The sequence below is a fragment of the Myodes glareolus genome, chromosome 18, assembly GCF_982192425.1.
Source record: "Myodes glareolus chromosome 18, mMyoGla1.1, whole genome shotgun sequence".
Taxonomy (NCBI): domain Eukaryota; kingdom Metazoa; phylum Chordata; class Mammalia; order Rodentia; family Cricetidae; genus Myodes; species Myodes glareolus.
The window spans coordinates 46,498,919-46,525,765 of record NC_142043.1 but is presented as its reverse complement, the minus strand read 5'-3'; the positions used below and the strand labels follow the sequence as shown (position 1 = coordinate 46,525,765).

Genomic DNA, 26,847 nt, shown 5'->3' with positions numbered 1-26,847 from the left:
GTTTAACTGATACTCAATGAAAGTTTCTGGAATGCTCTGTTTAAAAAGAAAAGCGACTCACGTGGAACCAGCAATACACTGACTCTGGTGACGTATGAGGTTCTGGCGGATGGGAGGGGCCTCTTGGCCAGGAGGGGCCACTAGGAGCTGAAGGGGCAGTAGACTCAGAACCCACATGCCTCTGGCTGAGGAGTCAGAGAAACAAGCCCAGATCTGGTTAACAGAACTTTATTAAGTCACAGAAACTTTAGTGCAAAACAAATTAAAATCTAGGTCCATTTAGCTGCACATGCCCATCCCTGGCTGTCTCCTGGCAACCGTAGGCACAAGAGAAGCTTCAGCTCTTCGACAAACCAGCCAAGGTTCCAGACGGTACCTACTCTACATGGGGACCCCTCAGTTCATCACCTGCTGCCAGGCAGGTGCTTCATCCACTATGAGGTGGTGAAAGGGCAATTCAACAAGAGCTACAAGGTAGCAAAGGGGCGTGCAGGGCCCCAACAGCTGGGCAGACAACACTGTTCCCAGGCCTCACACAACAAAAAAGGCCAGACCCACATGGGCAAGTTACATTCAGCAATTTCCCCTCCCCACCCTAGCCCGCAGAACCCCAAACAAGGCAGACGGGGAATACAGGAAAGCAGAGGGGGTAAGGCTGACCTAGACAGCAACATCCTAAGCAAGCCACCTGCAGGTGCTTCTGAAATCTCTGTGCTATGCCAACGGCAATTTCATCATCCTAAAGACCTGATTATTCTGTGTTTCTAATTATCCATAGAAACTCCTTGGTACCACAGGAAGGGGAGCAGCTCCCTCTTCAAGGTAGGAGGTGGCCATAAGAGCCCCATCCCCATACAACAAAGTCAGGGCTCAGAAGATGCTCCTGCCCTCTGGCTCACCACCCCCTCCAGTAGATGGGTGAAAGGGCAGCTGGAGGGCTGATCCCTGAGTGTCCTCATCCTTCAAGCAGAAAGGGGACACTGAAAGGGGCTGTCAGCACCTCTCACATGACAGCAATGCTACAAGATGGAGGAAGGACAAAAGGGGGGGGGTCCTATTTAGAATTAAGTCACATAGATCTGTGTGTTCATTATGCCAGACCCACAGGTAGACTGCACTTCTGTAAGCCGGAAAACTAGTTCCACACATGGCGTTTGCAATGGTCGACAGCCTGGGAGGAGAAAAGGAGACAGGTTAGGCTGCACAAGACAAAACACTCATGGGTCACATGCACATCAGCATCACTCCAAAATGTAACCTGACTTGAAGTCAGATGCTGAAAACCTAGGACACTATCAAAAGAACCTGTGGTCCTTAGAGCCAGCCTCCCGCCACCCTCACCCCCTCTCATAAACACCTTTGGAGTACCCTTAAGTCAAAGCTCATGTTGGGTCTCTTGGGACCTATGAGGACTTGTGCAGAGGCCCTGGGTCCTACAGGTTTGGTACAATCCTAGTGATCATGTGTGAAACAAGGGAGAAACAATACTAGGGGACGCCGATGGCTCAGTGGGTAAGAGCACACGCCACGCAAGCCAATACAGAGTCTGATCCCTGGGACTACACAATGGAGGGAGAAGATAACTCCACAAACTTAAGTACCCACGGATCCACCCCCTGACGAGCAGTGAGGGCTGTGGCTCTCCTATCTCCACAAGGCAATCCCCAGCCACGCTGCAGAAGGCAGTCTAGGATACTCACATTGCACCGGGCTGCAGTCTCCATGTTCTGACACCAGTAGCTCGGGCCCCAGACACACTTCTCAGTTCCCAGCAGCAGTTTAGTGGCAGAAGGGCAAGCCCCAATTTTCTGTTTGATAAGGGACAAAAGAAGAAAATGAGCTGCCTGGCCGAGCTCCTTCAGGATTAAAGGATTCCCAGAATCTGACAGCAGCCTGGCTACCTTGCTCCCTGACCCCACTCCACCCCCGGTAGACAACATCCATGCTGCTACACGGCCAGGCACCCAGTGAGGCTTACCGAACACACAAAGGCAGGCTCCATCACTTGCACCAGGATTTCCACTAGCAGGGGCTCATATTCAGCCACAAAGTCATCACACTGCCAAGGAAAAGGACATGGGTTGGGGTTTGGCTGTATCCATGCAGCTAGACATTCTGGGGGACTGACCCTCACAAGCCTAGGTTCTTTGCGGCCTCCCAGCCTCAAGCCTAGAGCACACAGGACCCCTGCACAGTTAGAGGGGAAGGACATTGAGACATTAGTGAACAGCCACGCCCATACCTCCTTCTGGTAGGGGTCAGGCAGGAAGCTGCAGCCCTTCTCAAGTGCAGCCAGTATCTCCTCCTTGGTGCTGTTTTTCTCCAGGTTGCGTTCCAAATAGCCGACCAGTTGCTTGCACACCTCACAGAACCCACCGGTCTTCTGAGGTACATGTGCTACACAAAGGACACAGGGCTCAGTATTGGCAGAGTCCTCCTTAACCGGCCCCCTTTCCCCTCTATGTGCCCTGGACTTACCGCGCAAAGCAGGCTGTTTGGGCAGTTCGGGCTGTTTGGGCAGTGCAGGCACAATGGGCACCGCGGGCTGCTCAAATGTCTCCCCTGAATCAGGGTTGCCGGAACAGAGGTGGACCACACCACACACGAAGCTCGAGCTCATCTGACGCAGAAGAATGTCCAGCAGAGAGGGGCCAAACGTTTCCACCACCTCCTTGCACTTGGTCGAAGAGGGAGCGGGGAGCAGTGTGCAGGCTTTGCCCACAGCTTGAATTATTAGTTCCTGCAACAGACCAAAGGATCAATTCAGACTGGAGCTAGCTAGGAAGACGAGACCCTAGACCCACCAGGGGATGGACCAACAGTGAGACCACATGGCTAATGCACAGGCTGCTGGAAGCCTCCCTCCTGCGTACTGGGGTGTGCATTTGTCAGGAGACCATGGGCATTTCTGACTCTGGAATACAGCGAGGGAAGCATACCTCAGTGGCATTGTTAGCCACTAGTGTAGACAGCTTCTCCATCACAAAATGGCAAGCCTTGCAGAAAATAATGTTTTGAGCCTGTGAAGAGAGAATGTTTTAAAGGCTGGGACTTAACCTCCTGAGGCATGTTCCTGCCACAGAATGGCAAAGAGGGCAGCCAGTAATCTCAACAATGGCCACTGCCTACCCAATGCAGTGGCTTCTTCAGTACAATGCCCTAACTACAGGGTGGGGAAACTCATCCCTTTCCTCAACCTACTACAACCCCCTCTACCCCCAAAACCACACGGCAGCCCTTCCCGTCCTGGAACACTTCCCCTGGACACGTCACTCTGCTACACTGTGTTCAGGTGGGAGAATTAGATGGCAGGTAGAGCAGATGTGGTGTCCACCGATTTAGAAGTCAACATCATCTCCTGATTTCCGGAATCCACCTCTGGTAATAGAGTGCTAGCCGGGGGCCTCTGTACCTGCTGAGTTTCATCTCTGCTAGCCAACAGGCTCTTATTCCAAAGACTAAAATTCTTAATTCAGACGACTGCCTTCTCTCTGGGAACTGGGGTGGGGGAAGGGGGAGGAGGGAGTGGTACCCAGACAATTCCCTTACTCCAGACACCTTGCCATCTCTCCTGTGGCCACACACTGACACAGAGACAGAACAGGAAACAGTTGGTGACCAGATGCCATGGGTGATCTAGAATCAAAGGAGTGTGTGTGCAGGAGAAGACAAGGGGACAGTTAGGGACCAGAAGCCAAGGTGGCAATGAACCAGAAGTTTGTGCAGGACACAGAACAGGAAAACAGCTGGTGGCCAAACATAGGTATTCCTGGATCAGAGGAGTATGTACATGCTGTGTGTGAAGGTATCAGATCCTAAGCAGGCAGAAAGGATCCCATGGACAGAGGGTGTCCCAAAATACTACCTGACCCACAGTCATGTTCAATGCAGACTTATGGCATGGAGTAGGGTACCCTGGTCATGAAAGGTTCTAAGGACACAATATTGCCTATGTACATACACACAGGCAACAAGTCCAAAGAGGCTTCTACCCCAGGGCATGTGTTCGGGGAGCCTCCAGTTTATACTGTGGCTCTGAAGACAGGACCCAAAAAGCACACGTGGAATGGTTAGCTTGGAGCCAGGCCCTCAACCAGCTGAAGAATAGGAGTATCCCCCAGCTCTCAATTTCAAATACATTTAGAAGCCAGTCAGGGCAGCAAAAGTATGTAACTGAGAGGGCATGGCAAGGAGGAAGGGGAGGGTATGGGCTCTGGGAGCACACAGCAGTGATTGAAGGTACCTCATAGGAGTCCATCAGTTCCAGGGCAGGGAAGGTGTTCTTCATGGCCTCACTGGCAGGAACCAAAGTCTTCATTGGTACTTTCTTGACCTCATCACAGAAGCCAACCAGAGCGCAAATTTCCTTGGGTTGCTGAAGAAAGAGTCACTGTCAGCCAGCCTGTGCCTGCTACCCTCAAACCCCCTCCTTAGACACCAAGGCCAGGGAGCTAAGACCCTGGCAGAAAGCTGACTCCTCCCCCTCAGGCAGTGCCAGGACACTAGCTCCACCTGGAGGAAGCAGCCCTCAGCCTCTGCTGCTCTACTCAAGGCTACCATAGATAGCCTTTTAGCATGTTCTGTACCCCCAAGGATGGCTGGGTTACATACTTGTCCCAGCTCACTGTCCGAGGTAAGCTCTCTAGAGGGAACCATGAGGCCCAGGATCTCACAGAAAGCCCAATGTGTCAATTAAAATGACATGGATCCCCTTATAGAGATAGCACCATTTAAAACAGTGCATTAAGGGGAAGAATGCCGGCTCTTTTTTTCTATGTTCACAACTGCACACAGTACATGTGAGAGCCCAGGACCCAAGCTGATGAGGCATTTCCAGATTCCCTCACCATCTAGACACCAAGCCAGAGAACCATGTATGAATATTCCGACACTGCCAAAGCCCAGAGCAAGCCCCATCTACAGACTCTGTGTATTGTGTGAACCAACTACAGCCAGCACTCTGCTCTGAGCCCAGCATGGGAGCAGGGATGCTGAGAGCTACACCATGGCCATGGTCCTGTACAACAGATGCTAGTGAACCAAGGCCATGTGTCTGTCCTAAAGTCCTTGTCCTTAACATGTCTTAAGATTAGGAGATTGGGTCAGAATGAGACTAAAGGTACAAAAGCTCTTTTTTGGCTGAGGGTGTGTGCCAAGATTTAGGGGGCCCATCTCTCTGAGGCAGCATAAATAAAAATTCAGGCATTTCAATTTTTAGTCCTTTCCTGTGAGATTCAAATTGCCTCACAGAATCTAAAACTCAAATCCTGAAGCCTGCAGGCAATATTCAGAACAGACACAAAAGGGCAATGGCTCAGCTACTATGTCCTAAACACCGATTCCCAGTGAGGCCCCATGACCCATTCCTTAAAGGGCAGAAGCCACAATCGAGAGACCACGTACAAGTCTCTCCATCCAGCAAGTAAAGCCACATGTCTGCAACTAGTGTGCTCGTGCAGAAGCGTTTCTGGAATTAGGAAAACAGCACAAAGTCATGCACTGCCACCCACTGTGAAGGACTGGTGCCTTCACTGAAGAAAGCTAAGTTATCGCCATGGCTACCCTGGCAACAGCATGCATACTGGTGCTGACCTGAGCATAGGCCCTGCTAGCTTCACCACCCTCTGGCCCTCCAAAAGGAGGAGTTAAACCCCATGACCTAAAATCCTCAGTGTTAGTGGGAGGGTGCCTAGTATGGGGAGATCCTTCGTGCTACCTGTCAGAGCTCACCAAGCCAGACCAAAAGAAAAAAAGAAAAAAGCAAAAACAGAAGAAAAGAGCCAACAACTAGAAGCAGCAGACCACTACCACAAGCAAATTCTCATCACATACCTGATCCTGCTGTTGAACAAAAAAACAGGAAATCGGAGGTGAAAATAAGAGAAAGGAAAGGACACAACAGTTAAGAAAAATTAAAACAACAATCAAGCAGTTACTCAGGCATAAGGATGTCATAAAGGGGAAGGGCAACACCTGGCAGTAAGGGAAAGATGGGGCATAGGAAGCTAGCCCAGTCCTCAAGGGACAGGCCATGCTACACAGCCGGTGGAAACTGCCCCTGGAAAGGGCCTCCATCAGCTCAGGCCAGATGCCACTCTGGAAGGTGGATATGTGGGCTTTGGTTAGAAATTCCAGCTTCAGTTATCCTAGGTGACAAACCGGGATGGGTGCATATCCATGGCTATAAGGAAGCTCATGTTCCAAAGCCAGTCTACTTTACCCATAAAGGTCAGAGAAATGGTCATATAAATTATGTCCGTTGTAGATGAATACAAGGATAATGACCAGCTGGGCATGGTGGTACACACCTTTAATCCCAGCAGTTGGGAGGTAAACGCAGGCCGAGCCACAAAATGAAACCATTATTTTTAGAGAAAAAGGCAAATGAAACTTATGCCCCCCCAAAAAAAAGATTAATATTTTTAGGGAAAAAAAAGCAAGTAAAACTAACATGGCAAATAAAATTATTTCACTGATGTGTTTTCAAAACTCAAATGATTTAATATTTGATACATAAAGACGTTTTTAAAAATTTCCCCCATACTATATAATAAAAATGACTGAAGTTGCCCGGAAGAAAGAACTTCGCCGGGTCACTTCACATCAAAGGTTTATCTTTACCATGGAGGTCTTTATAAGCTGCCTTTAGATGTTTTTACTATCCAGGGCATGAGCAATGATCGTAAACAAGCCACTGGGCAAGAAGGACTGCTTTGGAGCAGGTCAGTCCAGCAGCTGGGTGGTAACACACACAAAGTAGGAAAGGGCCTATGTTCAAGCATGAATAAGGAGGGACTCACAGCAGTCTGTGAGAGTTGAGACAGGTGCACAACTCCCGCCCCAGCTCTACCAGTTAGAATAGAGCCAACTCCTTCTCCCTGGGGTCTGACAAGCCAGTGCTGACCAACAGTCTGTCTCCCAAGCCCCATGTTTCCCACCTCTCACAGGCAATGAACAAACTCCTGGACATCATCAGATGCCATCAGGAGCTGGGTAACTGAGCAGCAACTATAAATGACCCTACTTCTCTGGACACAGAACACAGCTGCCCTTTGAATCCTCCCACCCTGGTTTAGTGGCAGGCCACAATACCCCCTACAGATCACAGCGTTCAGCCAGATACTAGCAATCTGATGGCCAGCTCACGCATGCAAAGACTAGCAGGCCCCAGGCAACTAGGGCAGCTATCAGGGTCACATCAGCTAAGGAAGACTTTGCTGGCAGGAAGATGGGCTGGGATCATGAGTAGGGAGTTTGCTGGACAAAGAGAGTTTACTTTGGCCCACAAGTGGAAAAGGAGGATCCTAAAGCACAGAGCTGTCCAAGGCAAATGCCAAACAGAGGCCCCTGGCCACCTACCATGTGCATCATCATCTGGACAGCAACTTGAGAATACTGGTCAACGTAGTTCTTGCACTGCAGAGAGAAGGGTTCATTCAGTTCATCACCATCCAAATGGCCTTTCAATAGTGCCGAATGGTAACTTAAAGAAGAACAGCGTCAGGACTATAATCCCAGCAACCAGAGGCTGAGGACAGCCTGAGCTACACAGACAGACCTGCTCTCACAAGGAAGAAAAAACATTCCCAGAATAGATCTAAGTGTCTATTCAAGATTAACTAATACAGCAATTTGGTTATTCTACCTCCCGTAAAAAACAAAAAACAAAACAAACAAACAAAAAAAAAAAAAACTGGACCTTGGAGTTCTCAGTCTGACTGTCTAAATGCCCCAAGGTCAGAGCCACCATTGTTAGTAACCTAGAGAATGCAGCTGTAAGACACTGTTAAGAACCTTCCAAAGCCATTCAGGTCCTCTCAGGATACTAAGTGGGTTCTGAGGCCACAGAACCGAATAGCCTGCTATCCTGCAAGCTGCTATCGGTTGGCCCACTTCTTGGCAGAACTACAAGCCTCATTCATAGACCACAACCATGCTTTTAAAAGCAGGTTCTAGGGCTGGTAAGATGACTCAGTGGGTAAAGGCAAGGCCATGAAGCCTGACAAACTGAGTTCTAACCCTGAGGACCCACAACCAACTCCACAGGTTGTCTTCTGACAGCCGTATGTATGCTGAGGTGTGTGCGTGCAAGCGCACACACGCACGCGCGCACACACACACACCCCTACTTTTTTTGAGACAGGGTCACATCTTTTTAAAGTTACAAAAATTAAAATGGTTCTAGTGTTTCTAATATATATGGCAACAGAAAAGGAAAAACAAGAACCAGCTTTACCAAAGTGATTTTCTTCCAGTTCCAACTACTCACCTAACCAAAATCAATCTGCGTCCCGCTAAAACAGTGAGAAGAGAAACCCTGAAGCACCTCTCTCACTACTTACTCCCACCTTAGCCCAGAACACAACCAAAGTGCCAGAGGCTCACCATGTCAGCCATGCCTGGCCCCAGGCGGTCACACTCCTCCTTGATGTGCTCCACAAAGCCCTGGACAAAGGTGGCATTGGTCCTCACGGCAGTCTGGATGTCAGTCACCATCTTTACACAATCCTGGCAGACATCCTCGTTGGCCTACAAAGAGACCAGCAGCAAGCTCTTGGAGAATGTCACATCTTAACCGGGGCCACAGTACTACAGATGCCTTAACAGCTCCTGGGAGCCAGGCTTATAACCTGTGGGCCACTCTTCTGGTATCAGTACTGTGTGAGGCTGGACGTGGGACATGGCCTGAAGAGGGAGGCTGTGCTTCAGAAAGGGGTGGGCAGACAGAGAATTTCTGTTCAGCACTGTGTATGATGCTCCCACTGCGCTCACCCTGACTCCACCCGCCTTCAGCTAACCTTGGGTTGGGGCTGGCTGCGGGGCTGATCCTGAGGGTACAGCAGAAGAGGGATATTGGCCATGAAGGGGGCAACCACCCTGGCCATGTCCACCTCTGGGATCTTGTTGGACTCAAGCTGTTTCTGGTAGTTTTGCTCAGCCAAGTACTTCTGGAGAGACTGGCACAGGTTGAGCGCAGCACACACTTCCCCGGGGTTGCTCTGGAATGGAGAAGAGACAGCTGAAAGCCCGCACCAGAGAGCAAGAGAAGCCTGCAGCCATCCAGTCAGGTCCTCCCTCGAGTCCACTAAAAGAATACTACACTACTCATTGTACCTAGGACAAACAGGAAGGTTACCAAAGTACCTACCCCAGAAGCCTCGCACCTCCAAAAGGTCACTGTTGTTCACTATCAGCTCTTCCATAAAGGAAGATGAGCCACTGAGGGCAGAGGAAGGTCAGCAACTGAATAATGGCCGCCATCCGCTCACAAGCTGCACGCTAACACAACCCACTGGTTTCAAACAAACACCTTTCACATGGCTCAGATTCTCATCCCTTACTGTAACTATACTCATGACCAGTTCAGGAACATCTCCAGTTTACACCCAGTTCTGTCCCATCCAGCCTACTCCCCAGAGACCCAGAAGACATTCCCAGCCCTGCAGGCTCTGTATTGCCACTCCAGGAGTAAGGCTTACGGCTGGTCTATTCATTCTTTAAAACGTGATGTGTGTCTGTCCATCTCCACTATCCCCACCACAGCTCCCGTAATGAATGCTGTAATGTCCTTCCTGGGTGTCCTGCCATGGGACATAGAAGGCTCTGTGCAGCATGCCCACCTTCCTCACAAAACCTCGATCCCATCTTTGGCACTCTTAGCCCCAGTGGTTGGCTTCTTCAGCACCTCTCCTTCCTGAAGGCCTTTCAAATTCCACAAAACTAGCTCCTGTTTCACTGCTGACCCCGAGTTTCTGGCACCCAGCTTGGGCACACACACGTGCTGTGACCAGTGAGCACCTCAGCAGCTGTTGTCACACTGCATCTCCAGGATTATTCCTCAAGTCTACACGCACAGAGGCGAAGCCCTGCACTTGCGAGAGGCCTGACAAGAATGACTGATTTCTTCTATCTATTGACAGCATGCAAGAGTTCAAGGCACCCTGGCCCCAGCAAAGCAGACAGGAATTCCACCATGCCGTAGCTACTCCAGGCAAGGAGCCCTGTGAAGAGCTGCAGGAGAAAAACAAAGCCATGAACTCACTTCCCTTTCAGCACCTCTGCTCTGGGCCCTCCCCATCACCTACCATCTCCCCCTTAATCATGTCCAGGACGACGGGCAGGTAAGAATCAACCGCCTCCTTGCACGAGTTTGACAGGCTGGAGTCATGGATCCACTCACAGGTCTTCTCCAGGTAACGAAGGATCTCCTCCTACAAGCGGACACAGCACAAGGCAAAAGGTCCTTCATCGGTGACGCCAGCAACAATCACAAAGGCCTGAGTTTAGATCCTCAGTATCCATATACATAAAAGTCAGGGTTGGTAAAGTACACCTCAAACCCAGTGCTGGGGAGGCAGGGAATATGTACGCGTATAAAAACAGGCAGATCCCAAGGGGTAGCTGGCCGGACAGTCTAGCTGAAATGACAAACCCGTGTTTAGTGAATTAAATGAAGAAGATAGAGGTAGACACCCAAAGCCAACAGCAGCCCACACAGATGAGCAAACCCACACATCGTATGTACACCGACAACTGATGGTGTTAGAGCTGGGTGCGGTGGTATATTCCTACAATTCCAACACAGACAGCAAGCTCAAGGAAAGCCTGGGCTACCTAGTAAGACTCTGCCTTAACACAACAGCTGGTACTGTAGCCTTTAATCCCAGCACTCAGGAGGCAGAGACAGGCATATCTCAGTTTGAGGGCAGCCTGCTCTACATAGAGAGTTCTCTGCATTGTGACATCCTGCCTAAAAAAAAAAAAAAAATCAATAAAGAGGAGAGATGGCTCAACAGTTAAAGCTCTTGAGAGGACCTGGGTTTGGGGTTCAGGTCTCAGCTCCCACACGTTGGCTCACAGTCACCTACAGCTCCAGTTCCAGGGGGTTCTATGCCTTCTTTTGACTTGTGAGCACCAGGCATATAAATGGCACAAATATACATGTGCAGGCAAAACACTCACACATAAAAGAAAAATACATTTTAAAAATCTTTAAAAATTAAAAATAAAATATTTAAGAGCAAAACAAACTCACTCTGTCAGATTTAGTGAGTCCTGCAAGGCCGGGCATGTCAGTGCTTGCTGCCTCTGGGCCAACACCAGTCCTCTCTAGAGCCCAGAGTCACAGACAGATGTCCCCAAAGACACTCTCAGCCTCCTGCCACAGCCCAGCCCCACCCTGCTCCACAGCAGCTCACCTGAGTAGAATTGTTCTTCAGCAAGTTCCCAGCCTCAGTCACGACGGTTTTGCATATATCACATGGGAGGGATTTCTAATAGGAAAAAAACGTAACAGAGAAAGTTCTGAATACAATCACACAACGAACCCTCCTCTCCCACCCCCATGGTGCTGTCCTAAGTCACTGCCACGCTATTGATCTAGCAGGTTCCACGGTCCTCACTCAATGCACATGAAACTCACTAAGAGGAAGCAATACTCAAAATAGGACTGAAAGCAAATGAGATCCAGGTAAAGTCCTGACCACATGACAACGATTTTCTACTGGGTGATCGGGCAATGTTTAATCAAGTTTTCTCTTGCTAAAAGCGGGTGATCAGCCCTGACAAGTTGATACCCAAACTCCACTAAGTCAAACTGAGCCTGTCCCACCTACATGTCCCAGTACAAGCCAGTAAGAGCCCCATTATTCCGTGCTTGGTCCCTAAATAAGAATGCATGGGAAGTCTGCCCATGTCCATCCTTTTCCCAGAACCCCACATTAACATGCTCCATGTATCGTCATCTTCCTTCCCTAGTGCAGTTACGGCTGGGAATAAATGGCATGGCTACAGCGGGGTCTTGGGGCTCAGTCAGGCCCACCTGGTTGAGGGATGAGGGGCGGTGAGCAGATGGAGTCTGAGCGTCCTGGGATGAACAGTGAATGCTGGGTGTGTCTGTGTGCCTGCATCACAACCTACCAGCCGCTCACCTGGGGAGGGGGTAGGCCTGAGGAAGGCACACAGGGAGTGGAGGACCACCAAGAGACAAGGTGCCTATGGGATGGGACTCTGAGGTACGCAGGACAGAACCAGATCAGGACAAAGTGCTCTACAGATACTGAGAGGCCACAGAGGGCAGGATGAGGCTGGCACTCACCGCTGTGGGCTTGCTCCACACCATCTGCTGGCAGTGCTTCAAGGCCCCACAATCCACTGCCGTCTTCAGGTCTCTGCACAGCACTGCTGAGCCCCCAGCGCATATCTTCAGGTCTTGGACAGGGGAGGTCAGAGCTAAAAGGAGAAACAATATGAGGAGGGGCCCCTTTTCAACAAGCCTGGTACATACATCCACAGCGCTGAGGACTAGCCCTGCCTGCCGGCTGAGCAGTCACTTCGCCCTCATTAACCCATGAAATGCTAACTGCATCACAGAAATGGCTGGCCAGGTAGAGACATTTGTCCTATTAGAAACAGTAGCAGGTTTTTGAGTACCCAAAATTAAAATCTGATTATAGCAATCCCAGCACTCAGGAGGCTGAGGTAGGGGATGGTGAGTTTGGGGCCAGCCTGGGCTACACAATCAGATGGTATCTCAAAACAAAAAAGAAAACAATCAATGCAGAGATTTTATCAGACACTGAGGAAGATGGGATAGTGTGAGGACCAACCTTGGAGATACTTGGCCTAAGTCAACAAGAAAACCCATAGCCCTCAGGGACACCATTTCACCTTGGACAGAGTCACCTGCCTACATTCCATAAACATGTGGGCGTGCGCACACATATGGGCGCACACACATGGATCCACGAGCAGGCTCTTCCTAAAGACTAAGGGAATGAATGATGTGCTCCATCACTGCGTCCACAAGCTTCAATGAGGTTCCCTGAACAGTCGAAGCAGGTTCACCTGATGGCATTCATCTCTTCAGATACTATCACATGAACCATGAATCTGCTACCTGCACTTCTGCCTTCCCTCACACACACACACACACACACACGCACACGCACACGCACACGCACACAGAGGCTAAGCCAGGCTGAAAGCGGGTACTGGGGGTCATAAGGCAAAGGGTTCCTAGAAGCTAAGCTATACACACTGCCTGAGGCCTACCCTGGGTTCCAGATCACTCTGGGCTACAGGAAAAAAATGTTCCCAAACAAAAGAACACATAGTCTGGTGCTCCCCAGTGAGGAAAGGAAAGTACCAATGAGTCTCTGGGTAAAGGACTGCACAGTGGCAGGCACATGGGGAACCAGAAGCCGGCAAGCTCAAATGCTAGAAGACCAGGAAGGCAGGGACAGTGGGACAGTTGACGGCTTGCACTGCCTATTTCCCCCACCGTCACCAGGGACTTGCTGAACCGACTGCTATCACAAGCCCAAGCCACAGACAAACCCTGTGGTTGCCTTGCCCTCTAGGAACTTGACATAGAAACCACGCTCCATCACGACGCTGTCTGTTCTGAATAGGAGGCTGAGGTCTGAAAGGAACACTGACCTAGGTAACAAACAGCGTCTTATTCTATCCCTGAGCACACGCTCCAACGACCTGTCCCCAGGTCGAGCAACAGTCCAGCAGTGGCTAGGGGATGTGAGGCCACAGACAAGCAGGTTCACGTCTGCACTTTAACCACAAGACCTAAGGATGCAGAAGTGAGAAAAGGGACAACACAGACGGCAGAGCATCTCACTGGAGAGTTAAATAAGAAAACCGAGGCACGATGACATGCCCACAAACCCCACACTAAGGAGGAGGAGGAGGGAGAATGGTTTATCTGAGCTGTGAGACTTGTTTTGTTTGAGATCTTGTCTCAAAGAGTGAAAATAATTGGGGGGGGGGTGATTTGGCTCCAGGACCCACATGGGAGAAGAGCAGGGAAAATACCTCAGAGACATGCATGATGGCTTTCAAAAAGGTGAGGGGCTGCCCTGCCTATGACAGGGGAGTGGAGCCGTTTCCAGACCCCAGAGCATTGAGTAATTAAAGGCAGAGAGCCACTAACACAACACGGACACACAAAGGAAAGGCCTGGGCTGCCATGTTAGCAGTGACACCCAGTCCTGGGGTAGTCATCAATAACCAAGTGTAGTAATTACCCGGGGCTGGAGAGATGGTTCAGCGGTTGAGAACACAGACTGCTCTTGCAGAGGACCTGAATTCATACCTATAACTCCAGCTCCAGGAAGATCTCACTCTTCTGGCCTCTGTGGGCACCCATACTCATATACATACATACAATCAAAAACAAAACTAAATCTTTTTCAAGTAATTACCCCAAACCACTTTCTGTCCAGTTATTTCCCAAAAATATGTTCCCAGGCAACGTTTTGGCCTCCACTCTCAGCCTCCCACAGCCTGTCCTTAAAATCAACTTCTCAATCTCTAAGAAAGTTCTCAGACTGTTTGCCTGAGCTCCTAGCGGGTCCTGGTTCAACCTGCTGTTATGCATGTCCTTACAGACATGAACAGCACTCAGCAGGCCCAAGTTAAACCATACTTCAAGTCAAGGGTCTGGCACCGGAGTCAAAGCCCTGACTGGAGAAGTTGTCCTCGGGGGAGGGAAGAGGAGAGCACTTTTGTCTTTCCTCCCCCCACCCTTTCTCTTCAGAGATAAGGCTTCCATTTGTAGCCCAGGCTGGCCTCAAACTCCCATCTTCCTGCCTCAGCCGCCCTAGTGCTGACGTGAAGAGGTATGCCACCGTACCTGGTTTCAGCTTTAATCCCAGCACCAGGAGGCAGGTGGTTCTCTGGCTAGCCAGGGCTATAGTGAGACCTTGTCTCAAACAAAACAAAAAGTGGCTAAGGCAGTTGATAGAGCACAATGACAAACAGAGCGCTTGCCTAGTATAGGTGGGAGCCAGGCTCAATTTTCAGTTCTGACAAACAATATAATAATAAAATAATCTAAACTAAAACTAGGTATCAACAGAATTATATGGTATTAAGAATGGCTGACGGGAGTCCAGCGTAATGCCAGACTCAAAACACTCCCGGAGAGCTGGTGAGAGGGCTCAGCAGGTAAAGCTACTCACTGCCAAGCCTGATGACCTAAGTTTGACCCCTGGGACCCACATGGTAGAAAAAACTGACACTCACAACTTGCACACTGTGGTATGTGTGTCTACACATAAACAAATGTGGAGGGGGTTTGGGGGAAATGTTTTTAATCCTCTAAGAAACACTCAGAAGTTAGTTGTAGTATCTACACCTGAAAGTCCGGCATGTGGGAGGCTGAGACAGGGGGATTATGGAAGTCAGTTGGTATTTAACAAGACCCTGTCTCCAAAATAAAATTAATTAACAAGATGGCTCAATGGACAAGATATGTGTGCTGCCAAGCCTGGCAACCCAAGTCAGATCCCTGGGACCTGTGTGACAGAGAGAACCCCCACAAGTTGACCTCTGACCTCCACACTCACACTATGGCACATGTTCACCTACCGCCGCCCACACTCCACCCCACACATACACAAATAAAACAGAAGGCTGGGAGGCAAGGATTGCTCAGAGTCCTGTGTGGCCTGGGCACTCTTGAGATATCTTGGAGGATTTAAAGCTTCAGACTAGGACTCTTTAGATTCATCCCATGCACTGAGCAACGTTTAATTAGACATGGCACAGAACATGACCCGCCTCCTGGTCCAGCTCTGCTACTTCCTGTGCAAACAGCCTTAAGCAAGCTACTGTTCTCCCAAGCTTGTGTGTGTGCCATTAAACCAACGCTTCTGATGTCAGGCGACTGAAGAGTCAAGATGATCTTATCATACACAAACACCCCAACTGCCCGAGCTCACCACAATCACCACCCTCATCTCTCAGGGACTGTCACCGGCAGTGTATCCCAGCCTGGCTGGAGTGGCCTTGCACTGGGGCTCACTTCTAGTCCTGTGCCCTGGAGAGCTTGGCCTCCTCAAGTCTGCACATGGGGTGTTACTAGTACCTACTTCAAGGGAGCTGCAAGCATTACCCGACACCTATAAAACATGTGTCTCGTCACATGATACAGTGGGTGCCACTGTAATCACTTGCAGCTGACAGCAGCAAGACCTCCTGATGACCCACTCTCCTGATCAGAACAGAGGGCTCACACAGCTGATCAAAGCTATTCTCTCAGTCCACTGGACATTTATCAGGGATATGGGAGAGCAGAGACCTGGACAGCTGTAGGCCAACCATCTCGGAGGCTGTCAGCCACTGACCCCAAGTCCCAGGAGTCAAGCAAGGGGAGTGAGCCCCAGGACACCTGCCAGGAGCCGAGAAAACAGTTCTGGTTTCTCTAGGAGCTAAACAAGTTCTGCACAAGTCAGAACAGGGGAGCCGTGCAAGGAGCAAACGCTGCGGCTACAATGCATTGTGAACGGTAACACTGGGCAGTGGCTACCAGCTAATTACCCTCCAAGGAACTCCCTATGCCAGACTCATTGTCTGGAACACATACCCAGAACTTATTCTTTATTTTGTGCACATGAATGTGCATGTCACAAGTGTACATGCATGTATGTGTAGAGTTCAATCTTAAGTGCCATTCCTCAAGAGCCATCCACCTAGTTTGACACGGGATCTCTCACTAGGATCTGGGGTTTGCATATTACATCACCACAACTGACCAGAAAGCCCCAGGATCCACCTGTCTCTGCCTCCCCGGTGCTGGGATTAGACGCCATTTTATGTGGCTTGTGGGTTCTAGGGATCAAACTTAGGTCCTCAAGCTTGCTGAGCTATCACCCAGTCCGACAACCCATCACATGTAGAAACATTTGCCCTAATTCTTCTCACAGCCGTCTCTTCTCAAAGGGCAAGGACTACAGCCGAGACCAGCCAGGATGGAATCCCCCAGCCTGGCTGAATATTAACCCTGATAACTCACTCGTGTCAATCACCTGCAAAGACAGAAACCGTCTGAGGGCCTCTGTGAAGACGAAATTAGGAGCACACGGGGTCTCTGGTACCTGGAAAATTCTGAGATCTATGTGGCCAAGTATAAACCATGGAGGGGAGGGACAAGGGGGAGAACCAACGGAAAAGTTGTTCATGTTCTAGTGTTTACTATTTTTCCTCGGGTTATTTTTTAAATCAGAATAACCCTTACAACTGGTTAAACATCTACTATTCTGTACAGAAGACGAAACCATTCCCCACATCCACCTCCCTTCTCTCATGCAAACTGCATGGATGCCTAGTTTAGCACACCGATGCCAGAATGAGAGACTATGCAATCTCCTCTGCAGCAGGGTCTGAAGAGGCCATTACATCTTACATAAAACTTAGATGCATTAGCTAGGACCTCAGCCATCTTGGAAAATGAAGGAAAAAAGGGCCAGACCACAAGGATGCAAAGCGTGAAGCTGAGGGTCTGTCTCGGAGGTCTCCTAGGTCTCCGAGCGATGGCAGATACACACTTCTACCAGACTGCAGCAGCTCTAATTCTAGGTCTGTTTGCTGCGGTCAAAACTAAACCCTACTGATGCACATGCTCATCAGCCGCTGTTTACCAGAACATCTCCACACCAGTCTGTCACTCATCAGGCTTGCCTCCACGGGGGCTCTGCAAACCATGGATACAATGCAACCATCTTGCCTAGAACATGCACCTACCTGTTACTTGCTGAATAACCTCTATATTTGGACCATCCTTGTGCCGTTCCTTCTAACAATTAATGTAACCTGTGCTAACATCATTTGAATCTGCTTACCAAAAGAGTAAGAGGAAAATGCTCAGGCTGCCTGGGCAACTGCATTCCACAGCTTACTGCATCTAGTGCCTGGGGAATGCATCACCACAGCAACAGCTAAGTTGCTTAGAAACGAATAGGAGAGCCAGTGTTGCCCTAGGTTCCCTTTGGGGACACTTGTCAGGGACGTGGATACACTGCAGTGCCTGTCTCCCCACTCAGCTAGGCTTCCAGAGGCCTTCACTGGCGCGGCGTGTAATTGTCTCCTTACAGAGTCTGCTTCCAGAGCTTTACTGTACGTGGCCCATCCTGGCTTTGGGAGACCTCAACTCAAAAAAAAAAAAAAAAAAAAAAAAACCGATTCTGACAAGGTTCTTCCTCAAGCGGTTACACAGCAGGTGCTGAGGAGGTGAACTTCCAGATACTTAGATAAGATCACCACACCCTGTCCTGAAGGACAGCCCAGACTCCAGCCCTGGGAGAAGAGAGAGGCAGGCCCAGAGGCACAGCAGCATGGTTTTAGAACCTTGGGAGAGCTGGTCATTCATGGCGATGCTCCACGCTGACCCAGCAAGTACAGGTTAGGAAACAGACTCAGTCAGCCTCACTCACCAGCACGGACCCCTGCACACTGGACCATGCAGCCTGGGCACTGGCATCACTGGAGATGACACACCAGGCACACCCTACCAATGGGCAAATGCTGTGATCTGTATGGCTTCCCAGAGAGCAAAGGTCTCGGATACAAGCAAGCCACCTACAATTTCACTCTGGGAGTCCTTAGATTGAAAACTAGCATTTTAGCCAGCATTCGGGCTGGCTGCTCAGCTCTGCCACTGCCATCACGAGGATCAGCTCTGCCACTGCCATCACGAGGACCTAAGTCAATCTGCCTTGAGTAGAAAGTTACCTCAGGAAGGATTGGATATTCTGGCTGTAGCCCATACCCCTCAGTTGTTCAAGGTGCAGGCTTAAAAAAGCAGGTTCCAGAGACCCCAAAGAGGGGTAGGGAGAATACTGCAAGCTCCTCACATCAATTCTTTTTTCCAGAAGTGTCTGACATGTGGTTCAGCAGACCCAACAGAGCAGCAGCTGTGTGTTAAATAACACCAGCCAGGTGTCGAGGTTGTGGGGGAGGGGAACAGGGCTCAGTGGTTAAACACTTGCCTAGCATGCACAAGCCCTGGTTCCTTACCCAGAAACAGAGTGGCACACGCACACTCAAGAGGTAAAGGGAGCGACACGGACACCAATAATCCACAGGAATTATTAATAACAATAATCCACAAGCTCTCTGGAGTCTGCAATGACTTCTACACATAAGGGGGTCCTGGGATTTCTGATTATTTTTTTCTGTTACTAGCAAGCACAATGACAGGTCTCACGGTGCCATTCTCAGGCGTCGCTCCAGTCTGCTCGCAGAGGCCTCCCCGCACTGCCCACTCAAATCAAAACCCTGACACCCAGAGAGAACCACCAGTTTCTGGAAGGGTGGGGAAATGTCACTTCCCCAAATTATAGCTGGTTCCCTTTTCAGGTTCACCTTGCTTCTGGGTCCTACCACCCACAGAAAAATCATCTCCCACAGGCATTGGCGGGGGTGTCCCTCCAGCCTGACCACAAACTACTGTGAAAGTGTATTTCATCTGAGCCCAGGGAGTCACGCTGGGTTTGTCAGCTCTCAGAAACAATGTCTCAATGTTAACATCAGAACATAAACTGCTCCACTTAATCCTGATAAAGACTGGATACACCCAGCATAAGGAAGCTGACCTATAATCCCAGCTATTCAGAAGGCTGAAGCAAGAAGGTCACAAATCCAAGGCCTGCCAAGGCCACAGAACTAGGAGTTCAAACTGCCACACTTACTGAGACCCTGTCTCAAAATAAAAGAGCTGGGAATGTAGCTTATCGGTAGGGTGACTGATTGCTTAGCAGGAGTCCAGGAGGGACAAGGCAGAGAAGCAGACAGACCAGGTTTGGTGGAGAAGAGCTGTAACTCCAACACGAGAAAAGCTGAAGGAGAACCACCATCGGTTTGAGGTCAGCAATAAGTAAACAGAAAGACCCTGTCTCTAACAGTCTGAGAGCCCCTGGGTTCGACTCAAGCACTGAGAAAGCTGAGATTTAACACTATTCTTAATTACATTTTTTAAAGATTATTTTACTTATATGTATGTGTGAGAAAAGTACCAGTGGAGCCCAAGAGTACCCAGTTCCCAGGAAGGGAGTTACAGCCAGTGGTGAGCTGCCCCATGGGGGCTGGGAACCAAAATTTAGGTGCTCTGCAAAAGCAGCCAGAGCTCTTAAGCAGCGAGCCATCTCTCCAGCCCCTGATCACATCTGTTTATTTCTATGTGCCTGCAGAGACTCTCATCACTGCACGCGTGCAGGAGCTAAGGGACAACTAGTCAGTTCTCTTCCTTCCACCACCTGAGACCCAGGGACGGAACTCAGGTAGCGCAGGCTTGGTGGCCATTAGCACTCAGTTTCACGCACACTGACCTCAGGCATCATCCTTTCCCACCCACACTGCCACCTGACAATGCTGAGAACTGTGGCACAAGCTGCAGACGCGGTGAGTAGCTTGCCATTAATGCTCAAAAGAAGATAAAGCCGGAAGAGCTTCAGGGACGAGTTTGGGGTGAGAGTCGAGTTCAGGCAGCGCAGCGGGAACACTAAGGCCATATATCTGAGCAGACATGAAGGCACAGAGGGACGTTATTTTGGGGGAAGATGTTCCAGGAAGGACCCACAAGGTCACGTACACTTGGAAAAAAAAAGGATTTAACTTAACTTACTCTCTGTGCAGACGAGTGGAGGTCAGATAACTTGCAAGTCAGTCTCTCCTTCCAATGTATGAGTCCTTGGGATCAGACTCAAATCTGAGCCATCTTACCACTTTTAACCAGCTAGGGGACATGATAACTGGACAGGAATACTGGAACAGGAAATGAGACTATTGGGGAACTTGGTAAAAATCTGCCAAGTCTGCAGTCTGGTAAGTAAGTTAGTGTCTTCCCCAGCCCCAACCTGCCCACCTACCCTATAATAGCAAAGCAAACTGCAAGCCAGGCAGAGATCCCTCCAGGGAGAAACAAATGATTTGTAAGAAATAAATTCCTGTTGCTTAAGACGAAAACAAAACGGTGCATACAAGTGGTAAGATAAAATAAGCTAGGTCAGGGGTTTCAGGAACTGGCTACACTGTCATTCTAACTGGTTCATAAATCTAAAGCCTTGGAGAACAGAAGTGACTCGCTCTGCTGAGGCAGGATTACCAATACTTCTGACCAATCTGGGCAGCCTGGTGAGTTACGAGGAAGCCGGGGTGAGTGTGAGATGCTGTCTCATGAATGAGATCAAAATGAACAGACCACATAGGGCACAGGTCTGCTTCAGGGTATGATTAGCACCCAGGCTAGAGTTATTGGCAGAGGAGACCATTTCTTAAGCTGGTCACTGAATAAATACATGGGGTCAACTCCCCTCCCACTTTTCTGCATGTCTAAAAAGACCAAGAAGCAAAAACAGCCCACATACTACCAATTCTGCTAAAGAAGGAAAAGGAGAAAAATGGTAGGTCTGTGGGTAGAGTTCCATGCGTGAGGTTCCGAGAAGAGGGAGAAAGGACAAAGTGTGTACTGAGCGAGGCAGGGAGATGGCAGTGGGACACTATCGCTCCCGGCTAGCCCCTGAACCTTCTTTCTGTATGCAGTTATTATTACTTAATCCCAACAGTGTACTGACATTACGTATGGGGAATAATGCCAGGCTCGGGACTTAGACTTACCCCAAGACCCACAGTTACTGATGACAGGTCTAGATACAAGTGTTTACTCTAAAAGCTGTTGGGAGCCACTGATGTTGGCGCGTTAAAAGCTGGCCTGGTAGCCAAACCTGGTTCAGCTACCTCCTAGTTGCTGGCTAACTACCCTACTTATTTTCCTAACTCCATAATTATGCCCAACACGCATTTTTAGTAAGTTTTTTTTAAATTTGTTGCTAATCTACACAGCAACCCTTGAAATGAAAACATGCCAAGGGAATCGCCAAGCCAAGGGCAGGAGGGTTCCCATGCCGGTGAGACAAGGATAAAAACTGGATATCGTGCTTATCAGCGTGGAGCTGCAAAAATTCAGTCAATCCTCAGGGCGCTGCGGCGAGGGAGTAACAGTGGATGCCAGGTGGCATATGAAGAAATAAGGACACTAAGTACCTGGCCTAAGGACACAGTGTTGACAGTGAGATATCGCTGGACTACCTACACCCAACCTGGACTACCTAATAATCCCAGTTTGGGAGGCAGAGGCAGGAAGACCGCAACAATTTCATAACAAATTCCAGGCCAGCCAAGATGGCAAAACCCTGCCTCAAAAACCTAGATTCCAAAGGATTATTCTGGAACTTCACTGGATCTGAAAAAACAAGGAATAAATAAAGTAACTAGTGTTTTTACAATCGTCAAACCCCCACCTTAACCACTTAACCACTGTTGGTTTTGGTCTGAGACCTAGTTTCACGATGTAGATCAGGATGAACTCAAACTCACAAGAGCTCTGCCCTTGTGCTCCTGAGTGCTGAGATTAATTAAAGGGTCTCTCTATGAAGCCCTGGCTGGCCTGGAACTCTACATGGACCAGATTGGCCTCAAACTCACAGATAGCCACCTGCCTCTGCCTCCCAAGTGCTGTGATTAAAGGCTCGTGATACTACGCCGTGCTGTGCCCACCGTCTTAAGCTGAGAGCAGCTAGGGATCTAGCTCACTAGTAAAGTGCTTGCCTAGCAATCTATCACAAGGTCCTGGCTTCCATCACTAGTCCTGCCACCAATTAAGTTAATAAATAAAACAGTGCAATTTGAAACAAGGCACAGTGATACAGTACATGCCCATAACCTCAAGACTGGGAAGGCAGAGGCAGATCAAGACCAAAAAGGAGGTTCTGAGTTCAAGGCCTGAGTGGGGCCTTCAGTCTCAGCACTCAGGAGGGAGAGGCAGAGGGGGAGGAATCTGTGAGTTCAAGGAGAACCTGGTCTATCTACATCGTGAGTTCCAGGACAATAATGAAACCCTGTCTCAAAAAAGATTTTTTTTAATTAGCATTGAACTGGAGGGAGCAGAAAGGATGGCTGAGAGGTTAAGAGCACTGGCTGCATCTCAAGAGAGGACCGGGGTTGAATTCCCAGCATCCACTTGGTAGCTCAGAACTGTCTGTAACTCCAGTTCCAGGGGACATGCATGTACATGCAGGCAAAATACCCACACACATAAAACCTTTTTGTTAAAAAAAAAAATTGAGCTAGGGATGTGGCTCAATGGGAGAGTAGGTGCTTAACTTTCGAAGTCCTGAATTCAGCCCCCCAGGACCAAGGAACAAAAACAAGCAGGCAGGCCAATGCAATCGGTGATCTTGCCTATTATTTTTCTAAGCAAATTCAGAATACCTAGGACAAGAGAAGCAGCCCTGAGTTCAATCCCCAGTTGGGGGGTGAGGGAATATCAGATCTGTAACTTCCTGCCTTGGAGAACAATACTCCAAGAACAAATTGAGTAGAAGTCAATACTCTAGAATTCATGTCAACAGCCACTTTCAAAAAAAAAAAAAATGGCCAGCCATTATCCAAGCAGCAGAACTCCCCTTAGGGACTTCCCAGGCACTCTCATTAGATAGTGTCCCAACCCCACAGAGCAACAATCTGCCCTTCCTCTTCCTGTCCATTTCAGATCCTGCCAATAGCTTGGACATTCCGGTTTTACATAAGAAAGAAGAGGCATAGGGTTAAGAGTCTAGGGTGCTTGCCAGGCTTCTAAGGCCCTTGAGTGAAAGAAAAAATACAGGCTAGGTTCTCCTTCCCTGAGCTAGACCATTTCCTCCAACTCAAAGCCTCAAAACAACCTGTCAAATATACTTCAAAAACTTGACAAGAGGGGCTGGGGAGACGGCTCAGCAGTTCTGCTGCACAAGCCCCAGGGCCTGAGTTCAGATCCCCAGCACCCACACAAACTGAGCGTGGTCACACACCCTCACCTAAGCACTGTGGGGGCGGACACAGAAGGATGCCTGGGACTTGCTGGTTACCAGCTGAGCTCTCAGGTTCAGAGAGACCTGGACTCAAGGGGATAGAGAAGTATGAGAAAGTATGCCTGTCAGCCTCCCCTGGCCTTGAAGAGGCTCGGGTACCCCAAACCACACAAACACACACCCAAACACAAAACTGGCAGAGGCTAGGCATGATGGCTCACACCTGTAATTCCAGCCAGCACTCCGGGACTGTGAAACAGGAGGATTACGTTCAAGGTTAACCTGTGCTGCACAGTAGGCTACAAGCAGGAACCTGCCTTTAAAAAAAAAAAAAAAACAAAAACAAAAAAACACTACCTTTTGCTAAACAGGATTTACTCGGCATAATCAGCAGGTGAAACTGGGGGTTCCTGTTGCTACTTATAACCTAAGCAGGCTAGGCTACAATACACAGCCCTGTGTGTATAGACACTAAGGGGTTAGCCACAGCCCAGGTGACAGCAGCAATGGCATCTTAGCTTTGGCGAGAGCATCTCTCCCTTGCAAGCACCTTTACCACCTCTCTCTATTCAGCTCACCAACCCCGACCCACCTGTTTCCACTGGTGCGATTCCCCACTGCACGTCCTGACACTAAGATTCCCAGACACTGGAGGGAGCAGAGCTGTTTCCTGCAATCAAGCAGGCCCAGACACAGCACGAGCGGATTCAGGGGCTGCCACTGCAGACAGCTAATGATGCCCCGTGCTGGTTAGGCTGACCCTGCCACCACGTCACCATTCTGGAGAGCGAATGCATGGAAATTACAGCCAGCACAGGGTTTGGTTTTGTTTTCATTCTTTATATATTTTTAAAAATTGTGTGTGTATGTGTGTGTGTGAGAGAGAGAGAGAGAAAGAGAGAGAGAGAGAGAGAGAGAGAGAGAGCATGTGTATATGCGTGTGCACCTGTGCTCTGGAGACTGAGATCAGAGAAAACCAGTAGGAGTCAGGGCTCACTCTCCCTGAAAACGGAACCGAGGTCAGGCATAACATGGAGCACCTGCTGTGGTATCTGTGCAGTCCTGCTAATGGACTGTAAAGAGACAGAGTCCTGAGACATCCTCCAGACTTAAGTCTGCGCACCTGTCCTCAATCCCTATGAAGAGGTTACACTGGCCTTCAATTCATGGAGCACCATCTCTACTTTCTGTCTAGGTGGGAAAGGCAGGAAGACTGGGTGGGTGGTGAAGAGTAGCCCAAAACAGGCGTCGGTACCGGCGTCAGTACCCCCAGGCTTTTGTGAAGATTGGACAGGACCTGCAACATTAAGCACTCAAGATGCCATTAAAGCACAAGCCAAGAACTCTCTCCAGAGCCTGATTGGCACCCTGCACTACAGTAGTGCCACACTGAATCCACAGGCCCTGAGAGCCTCGCCGAGCACATGTGGGCTAAAGTCACCCCAGGCTTTACCAACAACTCAGTAGGGGAGAGTACTCAATCAAGCTAGCATTCTTCCAGTTATCGGTGTGACCTCGGCTACCAAGGCCCTTCAAACCCGAGCTCAGGGAAGACAGGACCTAGTTAACTAGGTCAGGTGAACTACATATGCATTAGAATTAGATTTTAGTTTTCCAACGAAAACAATTCAGGGCTGTAGTGTGACTTGGTCGCAGGGTCCAAGTTCACAATGCCCCACCCTGCAGAAAGAGAAAAAAGGAGTCTGTTTTTGGTGGTGTGGGTGAATCAGAACTCACGAGGGATGGGATGACTCAATGCCAACAAGATCAAATGCATTTCTTTTCATTTTCTTGCAACACAATCTCAAAATATAGCCCAGGCTAGCCTCTAATTCGAGATCCTCCAATCTCAGCCTTCCAAATGCTGAGATCACAAGTGTTCACTGCCTTAACATGATCAAAACTTTATTCTTTTAAGTGCAGGTAATTCCCTCCACTTAGGTGGAGGCAGGAGGATAAGGAGTTCAAGGCCAGCATGGGCTACATAAGACACTGTCATCCCCAAGAAAGTTTAAAGCCACTCTGGGGTACTTAGCCAGACCCTGTCTTAGAAAGAGCCCCCTCCCCCACTGACTAGTTACAAATAAGCAAACCCTGAAGTTGGGAGCTATAGTTGTTTACTTCCTTTGGTGGGCTATGACCTGAAAAAATGCCCATTTAAGATGAGCCCCTCTTAGGGATTAAAATCTCAATTCATAGCTGTCTGTGTATGAAATGAGGCCAGGTAAGGCAAGACGTAAGGGAAAGATCCGCCACATCAAACCAGGCCTCACCTAGAATCAAGGTGATGCAGCGGGTCCCTTGGCGCAGCCATGGTAACCTGCAGTGCTTTATAACAAAACCATCGGTACCATTTTAGAAACCCAACTTCTGTGTCCAGCTCTGACACAACAAAATAAAGGCTGGCCAATGGTTTCGCCAGATCAAACAGGAAAAATAAGAGGTTCCATGCAAAGGAGACCACAACTCCCCCCCAAGATCTACTACGCCCCGGAATTCACACACATGTCAAACACGGACAAAAGCAGACACACAGGAGCTTCTTGCAACCCCCACACCGTGCAGTCTGAGGCAGAGGTCACGAGCCAACCTGGCCTGCAGAACCAGGCTTCAGGCCATGTCGCTCACAAGCGCCAGGACAGGGACAAGGCGATGGGGGAAGGGAGAGGTCACCCCGATTCCACCCTCTCCCACCCACCCCAGGGAGAAGCGAGGCCACCCGCAAGGCCTTGGGCAAAAGCCTGTGCACACACACACACACACAAGGGACACGCCGCCTCCCCCATCTGCCCACTCGAGTTTTCAGGGAGTCGGGTCCAGGTCCCCTCAGACACGGGCCCCGGCCGGCGCCTGCGCACTGCGCGGCCTCGCCAAGAGCGTCCCGGGAAGCGAGCCGAGGGCGAGGCCCGTTTCGGCCGGGCTGCCCTGCAACCGGGACTCAAGGGACCCACTACAGCATCCCTCTCCACCAAAGCGAGTACCCCCGAAGCTCACCGGTGACCAGAAGGCTCGCGAAGATGGCGAGAGCGTACATGGCGCCGCTGCACTCCGCAGGCTGCAATGCAGGTCGTCAGCTGATCGGGCGGCTATAAATCTACCCCCTAGCCCCGACGCGACGCCAGTACGCATGCGCGGGCCCCGCCCCAACTGGGCGCAGCCTGACTCAGCGTCGCGCAGCGTGCCTGCGGGAAGGGAGGGTGCGGAGAGG

At 49.7% G+C, this 26,847-nt stretch overlaps 1 protein-coding gene across 1 annotated transcript; it reads right to left on the bottom strand.

The window, feature by feature from the left end:
• Nucleotides 1–212: 212 nt before the first annotated feature.
• Psap (prosaposin) lies at nucleotides 213–26,787 on the bottom strand. The gene is made up of 14 exons (XM_048451722.3): nucleotides 26,634–26,787; nucleotides 12,098–12,231; nucleotides 11,199–11,273; nucleotides 10,086–10,211; nucleotides 8,799–8,999; nucleotides 8,386–8,529; nucleotides 7,360–7,416; nucleotides 4,244–4,375; nucleotides 2,940–3,020; nucleotides 2,479–2,740; nucleotides 2,243–2,397; nucleotides 1,979–2,059; nucleotides 1,701–1,808; nucleotides 213–1,171 (listed from the first exon to the last, which is right to left on the bottom strand). The coding sequence occupies exons 1-14, from the start codon at nucleotides 26,671–26,673 to the stop codon at nucleotides 1,136–1,138; spliced, it is 1,632 nt and encodes a 543-aa protein (XP_048307679.3). The 5' UTR covers nucleotides 26,674–26,787; the 3' UTR covers nucleotides 213–1,135.
• Between the last annotated feature and the right edge of the window lie 60 nt (nucleotides 26,788–26,847).